Source organism: Populus nigra, chromosome 1 (assembly GCF_951802175.1).
Source record: "Populus nigra chromosome 1, ddPopNigr1.1, whole genome shotgun sequence".
Lineage (NCBI taxonomy): Eukaryota > Viridiplantae > Streptophyta > Magnoliopsida > Malpighiales > Salicaceae > Populus > Populus nigra.
In genome coordinates this window covers 19,128,753-19,147,303 of record NC_084852.1, presented here as the reverse complement: position 1 = coordinate 19,147,303, position 18,551 = coordinate 19,128,753, and the positions used below count along the sequence as shown (strand labels likewise).

General features: G+C 35.1%; 4 protein-coding genes across 4 annotated transcripts; all 4 read right to left on the bottom strand.

Moving 5' to 3' along the window:
* Positions 1-3,545: 3,545 nt before the first annotated feature.
* On the bottom strand, positions 3,546-5,309 carry LOC133703507 (scopoletin glucosyltransferase-like). The gene has a single exon (XM_062128089.1). The coding sequence runs from the start codon at positions 5,116-5,118 to the stop codon at positions 3,661-3,663; it is 1,458 nt and encodes a 485-aa protein (XP_061984073.1). The 5' UTR covers positions 5,119-5,309; the 3' UTR covers positions 3,546-3,660.
* Positions 5,310-6,514: 1,205 nt separating this feature from the next.
* LOC133696951 (scopoletin glucosyltransferase-like) lies at positions 6,515-8,593 on the bottom strand. Its single transcript, XM_062119252.1, has one exon. The coding sequence runs from the start codon at positions 8,353-8,355 to the stop codon at positions 6,904-6,906; it is 1,452 nt and encodes a 483-aa protein (XP_061975236.1). The 5' UTR covers positions 8,356-8,593; the 3' UTR covers positions 6,515-6,903.
* Positions 8,594-9,106: 513 nt separating this feature from the next.
* Positions 9,107-11,173, bottom strand: LOC133704024 (abscisate beta-glucosyltransferase-like). Its single transcript, XM_062128761.1, is given in 3 exon segments — positions 9,107-9,859; positions 9,861-10,428; positions 10,431-11,173. Coding segments are annotated over 3 exon segments (1,401 nt in total). The 5' UTR covers positions 10,687-11,173; the 3' UTR covers positions 9,107-9,282.
* Positions 11,174-12,188: 1,015 nt separating this feature from the next.
* Positions 12,189-16,226, bottom strand: LOC133689083 (CBS domain-containing protein CBSX2, chloroplastic-like). Its single transcript, XM_062108812.1, has 8 exons — positions 15,762-16,226; positions 15,595-15,682; positions 15,455-15,519; positions 15,126-15,174; positions 14,229-14,281; positions 13,073-13,188; positions 12,743-12,800; positions 12,189-12,646 (listed from the first exon to the last, which is right to left on the bottom strand). The coding sequence occupies exons 1-8, from the start codon at positions 15,966-15,968 to the stop codon at positions 12,572-12,574; spliced, it is 711 nt and encodes a 236-aa protein (XP_061964796.1). The 5' UTR covers positions 15,969-16,226; the 3' UTR covers positions 12,189-12,571.
* Between the last annotated feature and the right edge of the window lie 2,325 nt (positions 16,227-18,551).

Here is an 18,551-nt window from a genome sequence, read left to right as displayed (position 1 = left end):
ACATCAATCCAAAATTTTAATTATATGTGTTTAACAGCTCATTGGATTGATAATGAGTGGAGTTTGCATTAAAAAATTCTCAATTTTTGTCAAGTTTCCAATCATATGGGTGAGATAATTGGTCAAGTTATTGAGAATTGTATGTTAGAGTGGGGGATTGATAAAGTTTTGACTGTTACAATAGATAATGCAAGCTCTAATAATGTGACTATTTCATTTTTGAAAAATACGATGAAAGATTGACCAACTAATATATTTTCAAATGAGCATTTGCATGTTAGATGTTGTGCACACATTGTAAACCTCATTATGTGTGATGGCTTGAAAAAGATTAATATTTCAGTTGTTAAAATTTGAAATGCAATTAGGTTTGTGAGATCTTCACCGTCGAGGCAACTTGCATTTAAGAAATGTGCAAAAAAGTTGCATATAGAGTGTAAGAAATCATTATGTTTAGAAGTTGCAACTCGATGAAATTCAACTTATCTTATGCTAGAAGCTGCTGCAAAGTTTGAAAAGGTATTTGTGAAGTTAGGTGAAAAAAAACCTAGGTATATGAGTTACTTTTTGGAGGTTGATTCAAATGGGAATAAAAAAAACATAGGGCTAACTAGTTTGGAGGATTGGGAAAATGCTAAAACTTTGATGAAGTTCTTAAAGATCTTTTACATGGTTACATTGAGATTTTTTAGCTCATTTCATGTCACATCAAATTCCTTCTTCAATGAATTGATTTACATGTATACAAACTTGTTGCAATTGTGTACAAATAAAGATAATCTTTTAAGTGGAATGGTGATGAATATGATGTTAAAGTTTAAGAAGTATTGGGGTTGTGAAGCAAATTAGAATTTTTTGTTATATGTGGCTAATGTTTTATATCCATGTTTCAAGTTGAAATATGTGAAATTTTATTTTGGTGACTTGTATAATTATGACAAAGCACAATTGCTAACAAATAAGGTGAAAGATACTTTGGTGAACTAATGAAGTGGTGGATAATAATATGCATAAACAAGATGTTAATGCTATTGATGATATAGAGGTAGATGTTAACACTTTGGCTTGATTCAAAAGACATTTACAGGAGGAGGATAGTGTGGAAAATAGAAATGAGGTTTAGAGGTATTTGGTTGATGGTTGTAAGGATCTCAATGATGATAAGTTAGATATTTAAGGTTTGTGGAAGAGTAATGCTTCAAAATATAAGATATTTTTAAAGGTTGCATAACATATTCTAGCTATTCATATATCTACAGTGGCTTTTCAATCAACTTTTAGCACAGGTGGTCCTATACTCGATCAATTTCGAAGTTCTCTATCTTTAGCAACAGTTTAAGCACTCATTTGTTGTCGAAATTGATTGCATCATGGACCAATTTCAACTGATATTAGAACCTTGATAAATGATTTTGAAACTTATGAAAACCTTGAGTCAGGTAAATTTTTTTATAAACTTGCACCTTTTATTTTGTGATTTAATTAAAATGTTTTCAATCATCTAATATGTCTAATTTTTTATTTTGTAGAATTTGATGGAAAGTTACATCTAGCAATAGATGATAATTAGTTCAAAAGTCTGTTAGATAGTAAAATACTACTTTTTTTAATTTTTATATTGTTTTTAATATTAACAATATTATTTTTAATATTAATACTATTAATTATAATAAAAATAATAATATTTATAACACCAATAATACTATTTTTTATATTAATACTTTTGATTATAGTAAAAATAATAATATTAATAACACAAACAATACTATTTTTAATATTAAACTATTTATTGTACTAAAAATACTAATATTTAGAACACAAATAATATTATTTTTAATATTAACACTTTTAATTATAAAAAAAAATATGTATAATACATATAATTATATTTTTAATTATATTATTTTTAATTATAATAAAAAATTAATCTTGATTAAACAAATAATAATATTTTTAATAATAATAATAATAATTGTTATTATATTTTTTATTTATTTTTCTTCTCGGCAGGGTCTGCCGATCCATAATAATATTCATAACACAAATAATATTATTTTTAATATTAATACTTTTAATTATAATAAAAAAAATAATATTTTTAATACAGATAATAATATTTTTAATTATGTTACTCTTAATTATAATAAAAAATAATATTTATGAGGCAAATAATAATATTTTTAACAATAATAATAATGATAATTGTTATTATTATTTTTTTCATTTTTTTTCTTTGCAGGGTATGCTGATCCAGCCACATGAGCCTCTAAACCCAAGGGTGATCAGAATAGAACTCGGTTGCTGGGTCTGCACCTAGCGTGTGGGTCTGCAGGCCAAGCACTCGAGTCTGCAGACCCTGCCTTGCGGGTCTGCAAACCTTAGGGTTGCGGGGCTGACCCACTCAGCCTGGGACTGCAGTCAGGTGCGCAGGTTTGCCTCCAGTGCCCAAGGCTGAGCAAATCAAGTGTCGGGTGGCTATGGCCAGGCGGGCGTGGCCTGTCCAACACCCAGTCCTGGCAGCCAAACACCAAGTGTTTGCAATTTTAGTAGGTGTGTCTCTAGCCTGGCTCTTGGGTTCTGTAAGCTGCAACCTCATCATACCTCTACTGTAGAACAGTGTAATTTACAGTGAAAATATTCATAGTGCACAGTAGCTCGCGCATCAACCAAACACTGACGAGTTCTAGTTGGAGTTCATGCTCCACATTCTTTACGCAAAACAAAAGCAGTTTTATGGCATGTTGGATTGCAGGAGAGAGAATACCCTTCTGACATGGTTCACTCATATATATATATATATATATATATATATATATATATATATATATATATATATATATATATAATGTTGATATCAAAATATCCAAAAAATAATTCAAAGCAAAGAAAAATCATTTTTTTTTTTTTGTAAAAACACTTTAGAACTGCAAGAATAAAGGTGGCCTTTGTCAGGAAAAGATTACAAGCTTATATAAATGAGCTATGAAACCGTGGAAAGGGATACTTGAAAGCTTATCTGGGAGATATGGTGTGCAGATCCTTGCTGCCTTTGGTCCATCCTCTGTGAGAGAGTTTCGATGTATCCAAGGTCTACACAGGATGTGTTGAGTTTCACAAAACTACCATGTGTTTTGTTGACTGTGCCTGCGCTGCCCTTCAAGAAAACATTCCATGCTTTCTACTTACTAACATTTATGATGAAGATCGACTGTAATCCTATTAACATTCAATGTGACTGATTCACTGGTGGATGTCATGAAGATCTTGTGCTTTTCAGCTTGGTTCCTATTTTCTTTAATCTATTCGCAACCATGAAATGATTGTTGCGAGGAAGAAAAAGGGAAAAAAATGTTTATTTATTTTTATAAGAAAAACACCATTTTAGGTTTATCACCCTTGAAAGCCGACTGTAATGTAAATCGACAATGAGATGGTCTGGGCTGCAGGGTTTACGCCGGACCATGAGCTTGTATTTGATTGATTATTTGGGCTAAATATATGAGATGGACTTTTCTGCTGCTTCTGCATTTAGCAATAACAACTCATTCTTTTAAAAAAAGAATTAAAATCGCAACTTTATTAATTTGTAAATGAGATCCATTATAAAGGAAATGATGAATACTGTAAATCGCCAAAACCATTACTCTTGTCTGCCTTGTTTCAAGGGCGACGCCACCTCAGCTCTTCAATCAAAGCATTGAAATCAGAGTAAGAAGATCCACCTTCTTCGACAGCCTTCCTGGCCGTTTCTCCTAGCTTCTTTGCTCTGCTCCTCATTTCCTCTGCCTCTTCACCCACCATAATTTGAGTGATTGTCTTCTCTACAGCTTCACTTTTAACATGATCTCCATGCACTCTAAGCCATTCCTTAACTCCAACACCAACTCCAGTTTTCAAAACATCAGTCACCAACTTTTCATTATAGAATTGCTCAGCAAATATTGGCCATGTAACCATTGGTTTCCCTGCAGTTATGCCTTCAAGAGTTGAGTTCCATCCACAATGAGTCACAAATGCCCCTATTGCTTCATGATCAAGAATCAAAACTTGGGGTGCCCATCCTCTGATAATTAGTCCCATGCCCTCCATTCTTTCCTCAAATCCTTCAGGTAACCAATCTTCCTTGTCTTCTTGACCCTTTTTGTTTCTTCTAACTACCCAGATAAACTGCTGACCAGAAGCTTCGAGACCTGCTGCAATCTCCTTAAGCTGAGAGTCACTGAAGTTGGTCGTGCTTCCAAAGCAAATATAAACAACTGAATTTGGTTTCTTTGAGTCGAGCCACTTCAAACACTCATCGTGATCAATTGAGGTTTCTTTTCCTCTTCCTGCTTTATCTTCAATGTCTCTATTGCATAGTGAAACCGGGCCTACATTCCAAGCCCTTCTGCCCAAGACCTTCTTGTAGTAATCAGCGTAAGCTGGCTCAAGCTCATAAAAGCTGTTGACAACAACACCAAAGCTCCTCAATTCTGCTTCTTTAGATGCTTTCAAGATCTTGCTAAAGTCATTTTCAACATTTTCTCTTACATAATCTGGAAGTTGCTTCTTTGTCAACTTTATATCACCAGGAAGATCAGGCACCACGAAAGGTTCGGAATCTGATAAAACTTTCTTGTGTGGCTCATAAAGCCTCACACATTCTGCAGCACTTAATGCAAAGTTACTAGTGCCATGAAACACTAGCCCTGGAATTCCAAATTTGGCAGCAGCATCAGTAGCCCAGGGAAAGAACATATCAGCAACAATGCAATCAGGGTGGCATTCTTGTAGCACCTTCTCAAAGGGTGCTTGAAGCAAGGTTGTGGCCTTGAAAAATTTTGTGGTCATTTCCCTTGCATTTTCGCTGAAAATGAACGCATCTGTATTTTCATATCCTTCAGGAAAACCTGCCTCTGCCGCAGGGAATTTGATGGTTAAGATATTAATATCAAAACCCAACTCTTTGTTTTTTTGGATTGTTTTCGAAAAGAGAGGCGCGTTTAGAGGAGTGGTGATGATAGTTGTCTTTATGCCTCGAGAAGCAAAAAGCTTGGCCATGTCCACGGATGGTATCATGTGGCCATGAGCAAAGAAGGGGAAGAAGAAAATGTGCAATTGGTGACCCAAACTACCCATCTGGCCTTGTAGGAAAAAAAAAGAACTGAAATGAATTTGTCAGTGAAAGATGGGAGTGACGATGAAGATGAAGAAAAGCTTGAGCTGATTTTGTTTTTCTATGCTTATGGACCCAATATCTTCCTGGACATGAATTGGTATTTATAAACAGACAGGTCTAGGCATCTGAGATTTTGATGCAAGAGTGCTATTTAACTAGCTAGATTTTTCTCGAGCTACGAAATTTCCAGCCCATGCTAGCCTTTTCTCTTAACGTTGTATTATTTAACTACACACACGTCATTGCTCCTGTCACAAAGTAATCAATCTAGAAGAACGTACTGGGAAAGTGTGTACAGGTAATCTGAACTTTTGATCCGCACAAAACAAATTTCCTTGAAAGTTAAAAGTGGCAAGAGATTTACGGCAAAAATTAAGAGAATAACAACGTCCACTACTGCATTATATTTTTTTTCACTTTTTCTTTCTTTGTTTATTACATAATAAGGATAATAATTTAATCCATTCAAGATGGTTATCGATCCCAAACCAAATATATATATATATATATATAGCATTTAATTTATATTAAATAATTAATGATTTGAATCTAAAAACATGATCCAAAGTAAAATAAGAATATGCTCCTACTAGAACAAATTATATTTAATGATTGCCCAATTCCATTATTAATAGCTCCCAGTATTGCACCTGCAAGCGTAGAACACTCAAGACGACTTCTTTATTATGACATACGCTCTGACATCACGACCCCAAGTAGAAGACAAAAGAGTGATACACTGAAGACGACTTCTTGATTCCTGAAGGCGGTAGAGGCTTGAAGCCTTGAACTAGTAATACATTCATGAATGTGTGAGCTCCAATGATGCTCGAACACAATCTCAATTTTTTCCTACCCTAGAATTTCACGCTTTTAAATAAATAGAGTACAAAATACAAAACTTTATACAGCAGCAGCAGTAAGCAGGTATTTTTTATTTAAAAATATATCAAGATATGTTTTTCTGCTTTGTATTCGGGAGCTTCTTCAACCTCTGTTTTGCTTTATAACCAAGCTTTGTGAGCAGAGATTGGCTTATTCACACTGCACCAAATTTCACTGAAGCATGCAGTTTGTTTGCATACAAGAAGCACTGAATGAGAGCTGGCGATCAACCATAAAAGAAAGAGATTAAGGGAGATGGTAAGGGTTCAAAGCATGTAAAAAATAATTCATCAGGAACATGCGCTCTCCTCTCTCACTAAACAACATTCTATAAAATCAAGTTCCCTGCCATAGCTTAAAAATCTGAAATCTTCCTACTGCTTGTGATAAGGTCCCAGTCAAAAGCCAAATTCCAACAGCAAAAAATAACACAATTGTTCTCTTCAGGTGAGAACGTACCACAAGATAAAATTAGGATAGAAATTATATTATATCATTTCATTTCTTTCCGGCGTTTATTAATACCTTCACTTCAACCACTATTCGGTTACATTATTAAATTTAACCGAAATCTAAGGTTTCACTTCAACCGAAATCTAAGGTTCCACTGCAATGGTTACATTATTAAATTTACTGCAAAATAGAACAGAATGAAAACAGAATTGAAACTGATGCCTAACACTACCCCATAACTAGTTGACGTGGTAAAGCCCTCGCGTCCTTAGCTGCTACAATCAAGCCTTCGTGGATCAGGTTTGTCCTGGTCTTACGCTCGCACTTCACTTCACTGCACTTCACTGTACTTGGGATTCGGCTTTGTTGCTCTCTCAGACCTTCGTGGCTTATCAGCATGCTTGTTTTCAGTGGCGCCTGCCTCTTAATTCTTCAATTAGAGCATTCAAATTAGAGTAAGATGAACCATCTTCTTCGATAGCCCTCTTTGCCATTCCTCCAAGGGCCTCAACTCTGCTTCTCATTTCCTTTGCTTCTTCACCTGTCATGATTCGAGTTACGGCCTTTTCTACAGCTCCACTCGTAATTTTATCCCCGTATACTGTAACCCATTGTTGAACACCAACAGCCACACCAATTTTTAGCACGTCAGTCACCAGCTTCTCATTAAAGAATTGCTCTGCGGAAACTGGCCATGTTACCATTGGCTTCCCGGCAGCTATGCCTTCAATGGTCGAATTCCACCCACAATGAGTCACAAACCCCCCTATAGCTTCGTGATCAAGAATCACTACTTGTGGCGCCCATCCTCTTATAATCAGTCCCTTGCTTTCCATTCTTTTCTCAAATCCCTCAGGCAACCATTCCTCGTTATCCTTACCTTTCTTGTCTTTCCTGACAACCCAAATAAACTGCTGCCCTGAAGCTTCAAGAGCTATTGCAATCTCCTTTAGCTGAGAATCACTGAAATTGGCTACAGTTCCAAAGCATATATAAACAACTGAATTAGGCTTCTTTGAGTCGAGCCATTTCAAACACTCGTGTTCGTCAATTGAAGCTTCCTTTCCTCTCTGTGCTTTATCTTCAAATTCTCTATTGCATAGCGAAACTGGGCCTATGTGCCATGCCTTCCTCCCTAACTCCTTGAAAAAATTAGCATAATCCGACTCGAGCTCATAGAAACTATTGACGACAATCCCATAACTCTTCAGTGATGATTCTCTGACCTTTTGAATTAACCTAGTAAAATCAGTTTCCACGTTTTGTTTCATATAATCTGGCAGTTGCTTGCTTGTGAACTTGATGTCACCAGGAAGCTCAGGCACCACAAACAGCTCAGAATCAGAAGAAACTTTCTTGTACGGCTTATATCTGTTCAAGCAATCTGAAGTGCACAAAGAAAAGCAACTGATGCCATGAAATACTAATCTTGGAATCCCAAATTTGGCTGCAGCATCAGTAGTCCAAGGAAGGAACATGTCGGCAATAAGACAATCAGGGTGGCATTCTTGTAGTAGCTTCTCAAGTGGTTGTTGGAGCATGGTTGTGGCCATGAAAAGTTTTTTGGTCATTTCTCCCTCTGTCTCATGAGAAGTGATCGAATCTGCGTTTTCGCATCCTTCTGGCAATCCAACCTCAGCAGCAGGAAACTTGATGGTTTTGATATTGATATCAAAACCCAAACCTTTTGACCTCTGGATTGTTCTGGAAACAAGTGGTGCATTGAGAGGAGTGGTGACAATGGTTGCTTTCACTCCTCGAGAAGCAAATAGCTTTGCCATGTCTATGGTTGGTATCATGTGGCCATGTGCTATGAAGGGGAAGAAGAAGATGTGTACCTGATTCTCCTCACCACCCATGTATATTCCTGGCAATCAAAAGACTAAAAGAGGTGCTAATGACGCTGATAATTGGAGACAGTAATACCGTTAAGCCTTTCAAGATGAACTGGATTGCTGGATTAAGCAGGGAAGAAAATGATGATGTTGCAGACAAGGAATGTAAAGTCTATTTTTCTAGGCGTGGGATGTCTGAAGTCTGAGTGGGGCATATATGAGCACTGAGTATCGAATACTTCTTTCAATTTGTGGTTAGAAATTCCGCCTTAGACTACTGTTTTAACTTCAAAAGTCTGTGGTCTATCTAGAAAATTGTGACTAATGTATTTTTATAGACTTGATTTTACAACTCTTTGAACATTTGTTGCAGAAGATCTTTATTGTATTTTAAAATATATTAAAATACTATTTTTTTATTTTTAAAAAATTATTTTCAACAATATATTAAAACAATTTAAAAATATTAATTTTAAATAAAAAATAAAAAAATAATTTTTTCAAAAACATTTTAAAATAAAAAAACAAAAAAGTTGTAATATTCAAGGAGCAGCAAAGTCAGTCCTCGATTATTGATGCAAGAGACGACTTGGACCCGTAGAGTGACTTTTTTAGTTGACTTGAATAGTCCCTTCGCATTCTGCAAATTTTTCCACTCTGCCATTCTCTTTTGTTAAAAACCCTGACAGGCAACCCATCAAGTGAGGACCCAGGTTTACAGTGGCTTAAGGTACTGGTTTAAATGTTCTTAATTAAAGATGGATAAAACAAAAGCTGTGTTTAACATACAACCATGCATTTTTTGAATTTTTTTTTAAATATTATTGTGATATATTTTCAAAAAAAAATATTAAAAATACAACCCGATCCACTACCATCCCTTTATTGACATTAACCCAGAACAGTTGCTGCCCTGGAAAGCAGAGTCCATGTAACAAGCTACGCAAAGTCTCAACTTTGCCTGCGAGATTTCAGTTCTTGGATCAAAGCATCAGCATTCTTACAAGAGGATCCACCTTCTTCAACAGCTATCTTTGCCTTCATTCCAAGTTTTTCAGCTCTTCTTCTCATCTCGGCTGCCTCCTCGCCACTGCCCATCAGCCTCTTTACCGCTGCCTCCACTTTGTCTCTCCCCACTGAAACCCATGACTCGGTCCTTGGCGACATCCAGTGCATACTCCCCACTTTCACCCCTATTTTCAACACGTCAGTGATCAACTTCTCATTGGTGAATTGCTCTGCAGTTATAGGCCATGTTACCATTGGCGTTCCAGCACTCACACCTTCTAAAGTTGAGTTCCATCCACAATGAGTGACAAACCCTCCAACAGCCGGTTGCTCTAATATCAACAATTGAGGAGCCCAGCCTCTTATTATGAGTCCTCTTCTGGATTCTTTAATTCTATCTTCAAGCCCACTGGGAAGCAAATTTTCTTTGCTTTCTCCATTTTGTCCAGTTGATTTAAGGATTTTTCCTATCACCCAGATGATTGGGTAATTGGAAGCCTCAAGACCGTGGGTTTGTTCACCCAAAACTGACGTAAGGAACCGAATCGAGTTCTTTACTGTCAAGCCAGCTCAAAATGGTTTGCTCATTAACTGAAGTCTTTTGGCCTCTCCCGGCCTTATCTTCCACATTTCTATTGCATAATGAAACTGGTCCCACGAGCCATGCCCTGTTGCCTAATTCATTCCTGAAGTAGTCCACATAAGCAGTCTCCAATTCATAGAAACTATTAACCATAACACCGAAACTCTTCTCATCTGATCCTCGCATTCTTTTATGCAACCCTCCACCATTTGGTTGTCTTCCAAGGAATGGTAACTGGGACGTGGTCAGTTCAATCCCATCAGGAAGACCTGGAACAATAAAAGGCTCCAAATCGGAAGTTACCTTCTCATGTGGCTTATAGCGTTCCATATTTTCTCGGACAAAATGAGCAAAGCATCCATTCCCATTGAAAGTAATTCTAGGAATCCCAACACTGTCAATAGCATCAGCAGACCGGCGATGAAACACATCATGAACAATACAGTCTGGTTTTCGTTCGACTAAAAGATTTTGCAGAGGTTCTTGGAGCATAGAAGTGTCAGTGCAGGAGTTGCAGACATGTCCGTGTCGGCTATATCAACATTGTCAGACAGCTCAAGAACGTGGATGGAGATTGGGAGACCAGATTCTTGGTCACGGTGGATGCATCTTTGGAAGGAGAGGGAATGTTTTGGAGTGGTAATTATGATAGCTTTGGCACCATGGGAAGCAAAGACTCTGGCTATGTCTATCATGGGGATTTGGTGGCCTCCACCAACAAATGGAAAGAAGAACATTTCAACTGGAGGTGAATTTAAGTCCATTGTTGCAGAGGGGATGGATTTGGATGAAAGCTTGGCAGGCAAGAGAGAAAGAGAGCCTTCGACTTTATAAGTTCCAAATTATGGGATGTTCAGTGAAGACATCGAATGGAATATTTATAAGAAGAAATGAAATGAATTTCCATAGGATTTATCCATTTTTTACACCGAACAATAATGGACATCACTCTCAAGAACCTAGATGTGGCACTACACGTACGTCAGCAAGGGCGTCAGCTAATTTGGAAGAATCATAGCTGTTTGATAAGGTCGGTAGAAGGTAGACATGCTATTCTGAAACTTCGTTTACTGAAAAAAATTATTTGGTTAATTATTAGATATAATTTATTGTTTATAAATATAGTATAAGTTAGATTTAAAATATTAGTTTATTGAAAGTGAAGAGTTTCATTATCCACTGTTTATTTTTGTAAAGTAAACAGTGAAAAATTATTCATGGCTAGATTGGATTTGAAACCTCAATGTATTAGACTGGATTTGATTCAATAAAAAAATATTTAATTATTATTTTAATTTTAATTGTGTTTTATTAAAAAAAATAGTATTTAATATTATTCATTGACACTACATAAATTAAAAGAAAATCACATGATGATGTGACATTTACAGAACTTTATCGCAATCCTAATTTTATTTCTAATGATATTTTACATATGTTGTTGCATAAAAAATCATGAAAATTATAATCTTTATCAGATAAATTTCATACGTGATGGAATTGTAGATAGTTTAATAAGACAATAAAAAAATATTTTATAAAATATTATTTATTTCATAATGTAATAGCAGTAGTTAAATCTACAATATTTAAATTAAAAACCATCAATATTAATATATATCTTTTTAGTTATTTTATAATCTCAATTTGAAAAACATTATTAACTAAACATATTAAATTATTTTTTGTTCAATTTCAATTTTAACCACAATTATAACTAAACATATATAAATATTAAACCAACTTCAACCAAAACTATTTTTTATAAAAAAACTTTTTTTCCAAAACACATCCACAAAAACTACCACTTTTATAACGATTGATACTCCCTGTTTGTTTCAAGAGTAAATAATAATTTAGTTGGAATTTAGCAATATAATATCTTGACCATCCGATTTCATAAACCATGACTTAATTTCTTTTATGGTTTACGACGGTTAATTCTTTAAAAACTAAATTATTATTTTTTTGAAAACAATCAAACTAACCCTAGGTTTCTTTCCATTAACTTACAGCCAAATTAGTATTTTAAATTATTAATTTTTTTTAAACTAAACTAGTGACAGCTCGCCACCTCATTAACGGACAACAAAAGGAATAAGTTATGAACGGAAATAAAAACATAAGGATGCGATGAACCTCTTAAACTAGAGAGAGTGACTAATTGTATGCTGAAAAGGGAAAACAGAGGAGCTAAACCAGTGGGGTGCCATGCCAGATTTGGTTAGATTCCAACAGTTGAGGTGCTTTAGCCAACACTGAAATATTGTTTTTCTTGAGAATTAAGACTCCTTTAAAATAATGGGAAAATGTCAAAATAATTGGCCTTGTTGCGGCTGGAAATCTTACTTGCAACAAGAATGCTACTAGTAAAAAAACCCTGCGTTAGACTACTGCCGAACCACTCCAAGCCTAGATACAAGTATTTACCAAGCCTATACTATATATAACATTTAACTAGAAATCAAAGTTTTGAACCTCATAAAAAATACAATTTGTAACAGAAAAGACTGTTAGGGCAGGAAATTAATAGCTTGCCTCTGATTGTGCCTGGAAGAATGAACTGCAAAGCCTTTGTGTTGAACAAAAACAGAGCACTGCTATATCAATGTAGACTTCAGAAGTCTTAATCTATCGTGGAACACGAACTCATGCTGACCTTTCAGTAGCATTTTTTATCTGTAGAGCAGCTCTAACAATGTCTCCCCGTGTAATGATTCCAACCTTTGGTTTTAAATTAGAGACCAGTTATAAATTACTCAGAACAGATAAGAATCCATAAAATAAGATTGAATAAAGAATATTGGGAACAATTCTTACCAGCTTTCCATCATCATCTACCACTGGGAGTCGCCGATATTTTGTTTCAAGCAGCAACCTGTCATTAGATTATGACATCAAGCATGTTTCAGTTTAATGTGAAAATTCCCACAGAATCCGATTTCAATAAGAGAAAAAATTAGAAATTTGATGATAACCATTTAGAAAATATTTTTAATAAAGCTTGGACAGAGAGAGAATGCATAATAAAATCTTCTCGACAGTATTGTCATACATTTATGGAAGTACAAAATAGAACATGTTGTCTTACAGGTTTAAACAGAAATGTCCTTGAAGAAAAGGATACACTAGAGTGGAAAGAGTTAATACCTAACAGCATCCTCTAGATTGGTAGTTTCATAAACAACTAGAGGATTAGGAGTCATCAAATCACCAACAACTTTGCCGTTGTTCTTGATTAACAGTTTCTGTAACTCATTAAAAGTCTGCAATATTTATCAAGACACAGAATTCAGGACTAAAAAACAATAACTGAAAAATGTTCTAGAAGTAAAATCACCTTTGCCAGTTTACACGCCATTCTCTCTTGTATTTCTAACATCAAACTCTTATTATAGGCCCAATTCCCACGATGGAGAAAACTCTCATTTATCAAGTTGTTGTATGGTTTTCCATTAACTATTAGAAATTACCATCATTACATCTACCCACCAACAAGAATATTCCTGCATTTGGAGAATTTGTTCAAGCAAAACTTGTATGTAAGGCCAGCAGATGGGTTGCAGGATGTTGCTAAATGTAATGGTGCAGCAATCAAACCATCAACTGGCCACATTCTTCTGCATTCTTTACAACCAGTCAAGTTGGATCGAAGTTTTGGGTTCTACCTCCCTCCAATAAGAGTGTGTTGACTAATTGTGAGCAAGCCCTGGTGAAGGAGGAAGTACTAAGCATTCCTTGATTGCATGCCATGTACTTGAAAAAGGAAGGATGGCAAGGATTTTAAAAAGTCAAATTGCCTTATTGAGCCAATCCACCCCCCATTTTCATTCTGAACCTTGGATTCAATAGTAAGGGCTACTCAAGTGTTGGAAAGACTTGCCGAACCCCAACCCCCACAACACCCACCTTTCTTAATCTGACAAAGAAATGGTTATGATTTGTTTGCTAATCATGGCCTGATCATCCTCTTAAAAGTATGATAAACTACATATCTTTTCTTGCAGATGTGGCCCCCAATTCTCACCATCTTCATGCCTAAAGAAAATACTATGTTCAATTTGTTTCTATTCGTTTGTATATTTGATTGGCAAGTATAACAGCAGGTCTACAACATTATTGGGAGTTGAAGGACGTTAGCTCTGAATTTGACAAACACGAAGGATTCTAATCTCTAACTATAGAAATCAGTCAAAATATCTCATTTTTTAAATAAACGAAAATACATACAAACAGATGGATGCATGCTCGAATACAAATACTAGATGCAAACAACTGGAATATCAAAGGGGAGCTTCACACACACCTTCCAAGAACTATCAACATTAGGAAACAAGTTTGTGTCATTTTGACAGCCACCTGATAGACACCGAAAGAAGAAATCAGTACCAGTTTCACACTTTACAAAATTATAGTGCCAGTTTGTCAGTAAAGAGCAAGTACAAATGACAAAACTAAGTACCAACATCTAACAAAACAATACATATATATATATAACTGAATCAGTACAGCATCCTTGCTGCTATAGGCCCTCGAGATTGAAAAGAAAAGTTTGAGAAACAAGCTAAGAATCATCATAATGTTGCCACAATCAAAGGGATGAAGAAAATTTATTTCTGAAAGGCCATGAATCCAACAGTATTAGTTACCCTAGCTTATCTGTTTTTACTCTAGTCTATCTCCAAGCCTAGCAAATTGATGCTAGAATTGACTTTTCAATTGATGCCAAGATGAATTAGTATTGTTCGACTAGATAAGCAAGCAAATCTAACAAATAAACGAAGTTGGCAAGTAAGGTGCCGTGTGGTTGTTTAAATTGTTATGGCCATCAATCAGCCATGGTCTGAGAAAGCACTTGTAGCCAAGTTTCTTCAGCCCAACTTTAATGGAACTCCTTGAATCAAACTTAACAGAACTCAAAATTTAACAAAGAGATCGACTTGGTTTTGAAAACCATAGTAATGTAATTCGCCATCATTCTCCGGTCAACTTAAGAATTCTCTAGAAAAGAAAAGGGGAAAGAAGAACAAACACAAAAATTATAGAACACGCAATGGCATCAAGGAGATTATGTCCAAATGGAAATAATTTCCCACACATTCACTCTTCATGAGAAAATTCAAACAAGGGAGCAAACAATGGTAAAAACATACGGGGAAAAATACATAAAAATCCAACACTGGCTTCACTAATCTTATACTACCTGAAATGGAATCGAGCGCAAGCAGGTCATAGTCAGAAACAACACCAACCTGCAACGAGTAAAGACTTGAAATCAGTTCTTTACAACACAATCTCAAATAAATATAGTTTTTTTTAGCTGACCAAGTGTTATCCTTCATTTTCAGGAAGGAGTAACATGAATATTTTACTACTTCTTAGACTAGCTTTCTAGTTTAGATCTTAGCTTTTTTTTCTCAGGGTGAACTTTGGACTCCACGAAATCCCAAGAACAGCATAGAAGCAAGGAACTGGTAAGCATGAATAGAAACCGTATGACAGTGGAATCATGAGATAAAATGAAAAACTTACCAATCTCCAGTCATCATCAATGACGGGAAACCCAGTTATTCTCTTCTCTACAAGAGCCTCCAATGCTGCAAAACAATATTCACGAAAGAATAAAATCAACAAACAGAACAGCTCATAATCAAAGAAAAAGTAGTAATTACCATCATCAACGGTTGTGTTAGCTTTAACGACATATAAACCCTCCTTCTTGGTCATAAAATCACCAACTGTGTAAATCCCACTTCTCGCCTGCAGAGAAAAAAATTATATATAAAAAAACGCTATAAATAGAAAACAGAAGCAAGAGGCGGGTAAGTCAGTTATTTACCGGAACAGAGTTTGCTACAGTGGACAAGGCAACTGTAACAGAAGAACGGTACGGTGATCGAGGGACTGAGGAGGAGCGAAGACGACAACATTTCGATCTTGGGGTTTTAGAAACAAAAAGAGAAGGTGGTGGTGACTGGTTGTTATTGGTATTGAAACAGAGTGGCGGAGGCAGAGAGAGTAGTAAAGTGTTCGCAACAGAAGCCATGTAGCAGAAGATGATTGTAGTTAGGGTTAGACCAACAATGACGGTAAAAAGGTTACGCTTGTTCTATCAGGAAGGGGGGGTTTGTTAAGAGTGTATTGAATTGCTCTAACTGAGGAATTTCCAAGTGAGATTTGAAGCAGATGGGTACAGAGATAGCGCTTTGATTCTTTTGAATCAGAAAGTGTTGTTTTTGGGGTTGCTCTGTTCTGAGATAGGAGGAAACTTGAGAGACGTCGAAACGCCAATTGGTTGGTGAGGACTTTTCTTTATTTAACTCCGTGGACCCCTCTACAGCTCGCAAGTCACGGCTTATCCAGCCCTTTAATGGATTTACTTCTTGCATTCTATTGCTTTATTTTGACTTTTTGGGTTTTTTTTACATAAAATATTTCACATGTAGATTATCTTCTCATAAGATATTTTTCACTCGAATTTTTTAATAATAATAATAATAATAATAAAAGAGATTATGGTAATAAATACGATGAGATATTAGTAAAAGAGACTGTGCTGATTATTATTATTATTATTTTAAAAAAAAATTATTTTTGATATAGTGTATCAAAATAATTTAAAAATATAAAAAGTTATTAATTTAAAACAAAAAAATAAAAGAATTTAAATTTTAAAAAAAAACTCTTCTGAAAAACAAAAATCAACAAGCCCTTCTGAAAAAGCAGATTTTACTTAATGATACAACGGAGATGAAAATGGTGGTAAGATAGAAATAATAATAATTTAAATAGCTGAACAATATTGTTAATAAAATATTTTATAGGACTTTACACGTGGAAAATATTTTTTAGCAAGTTAACAAAATTATAAAGATTGATGATAAAGAAGATCTGAAGAACGACGCATTAAGAAAACAATTTGGATTGTCAACAAGCGATGAGGAGAAAAGAAAGGGAAATGAGAATTGTCCTGTCTCGGTACAAATAAGAAAGTTCGATGAGTTGTGTGGTGGGGGGCAATGAACATTGCGTGGAGGCTGCGTTTGTCCACTTCCACCTTCAATATTTTAATTAAATAAATAAATAAATAAGGGAAAGGCATCCATTTCGCTAGCTGTCAAGAGAACGTGCTTGCTTTGTCCATGTGTAAATATTTTTAATTTGTATTCGAAATATTTTTATTTTAAAAAATATTTAGCTGATGATTCTATGTATTTTTCAATAATTTTATATCAAAAAATATATCGGTATTTAAAATAAAAATAATTTTAATTAAAAAACACCATACTTCGCGTGGACGTATCATCCAGCATGAAATAAAACCCGCCGTGTAACCAAGAAATTTCCCTTTGTCGCAAAACGATGTAGATTTGTGTGGTTCAGGTTTGTCAGCAAGGAATGAATAATAAATGGAAAACTCGTGGAAAACAAAATATCTAACGTTGATGTCGGAATCACCAGCTGATCGAAAGTCTTTGTCGGCAAAACCATGCAATTACATTAATCATACGTCGTTTGTATTAATTGACCCTGACCTGTGAAAATAAAAACAGAATGCACTTGAGGGTCTAGTTGTTGTGGTTAACCGTGTTATTTGTTTTGTTCCCGTCTCGGGTTCGACCCTCTATGTGCACGCCTGTCACCCCTGCGGTGCCTAACCTGCCCCTGGGCTTGCAGGATGTCCAGTGGACCGTGGGAAATAGTCGTGGTGCGCGCAAACTGACCCGGACACCCCACGTAAATCAAAAAAAAAAAACTGAATGCTTATAACCATGGTCTAGTGGTAAGAGTTTAAGATCAAGAAGTTTATTCATTCTATAATTTCATGTTTGAGCTCTATGATTACTCATATGATGACCATTAGAGACTTACATGGTCGTTAACTTCAAGGCCCGTAGGATTAGTCGAGATGTGCGCAAGCTGACCCGAACACCCATGTTAAACTAAAAAAAAAACTAAATGCATATAATACTTAGGAGTTTAGTTTACTGGTCATGTTGTAAGTTTGCATTCTAAAGGTTATCAGTTTGAGTTTCACAAATTTTAGGGTCACTGAAGATATACATGATCGTTAACTTTAGAGCCCGTGAGATTGATTGAGATGCGTACAAGCTATCTTGGAAACCCATATTGATAAAAAAAAAAAAACCCGAACACATACACTGGATTTTAAGATTTTGATAATAATTGTTTTTTTAAAATATTTTTACTTGAAAATGTATTAAAATAATATTTTTTATTTTAAAAAATATTTTTGATATCAATATATCGAAAGAATCTAAAAACACAAGGAAAAAAAATTAATTTAAAATAAAATAAATTTTTTAATTTTTTAAAATATTTTTAAAATATAAAAACAAAGAAACCCTTTGAAACTTATTTGTATTTCTCGTTTTCTAGCTTTACATTATGCTTTTAAATGTCAAGAAAGAAATTGAACTTCAAAAAAAATCCAAAAACACAAGACAAGCATCACCTGATACACCCCACCACGAACCACAATTATCATCTTCACAACCAGATCCACAATTTAATTGTAATTATAGTACTGTAAAACCTATCGTTAATCTATTAATCGGTGGGTTTGGATATTAAAAAAAGAGAATAAAAAAAAAGGGCTCATGGCATG

Coding starts and splice junctions, on each gene's coding strand:
- LOC133696951 (XM_062119252.1), bottom strand. CDS start 8,355: ATGGGTGGTGAGGAGAATCAGGTACACATCTTCTTCTTCCCCTTCATA.
- LOC133703507 (XM_062128089.1), bottom strand. CDS start 5,118: ATGGGTAGTTTGGGTCACCAATTGCACATTTTCTTCTTCCCCTTCTTT.
- LOC133689083 (XM_062108812.1), bottom strand. CDS start 15,968: ATGGCTTCTGTTGCGAACACTTTACTACTCTCTCTGCCTCCGCCACTC. Junction 15,520..15,594: donor TAACACAACCGTTGATGATG/GTAATTACTACT, acceptor ATTGTTTTGCAG/CATTGGAGGCTCTTGTAGAG. Junction 15,175..15,454: donor TTGATGATGACTGGAGATTG/GTAAGTTTTTCA, acceptor TACTCGTTGCAG/GTTGGTGTTGTTTCTGACTA.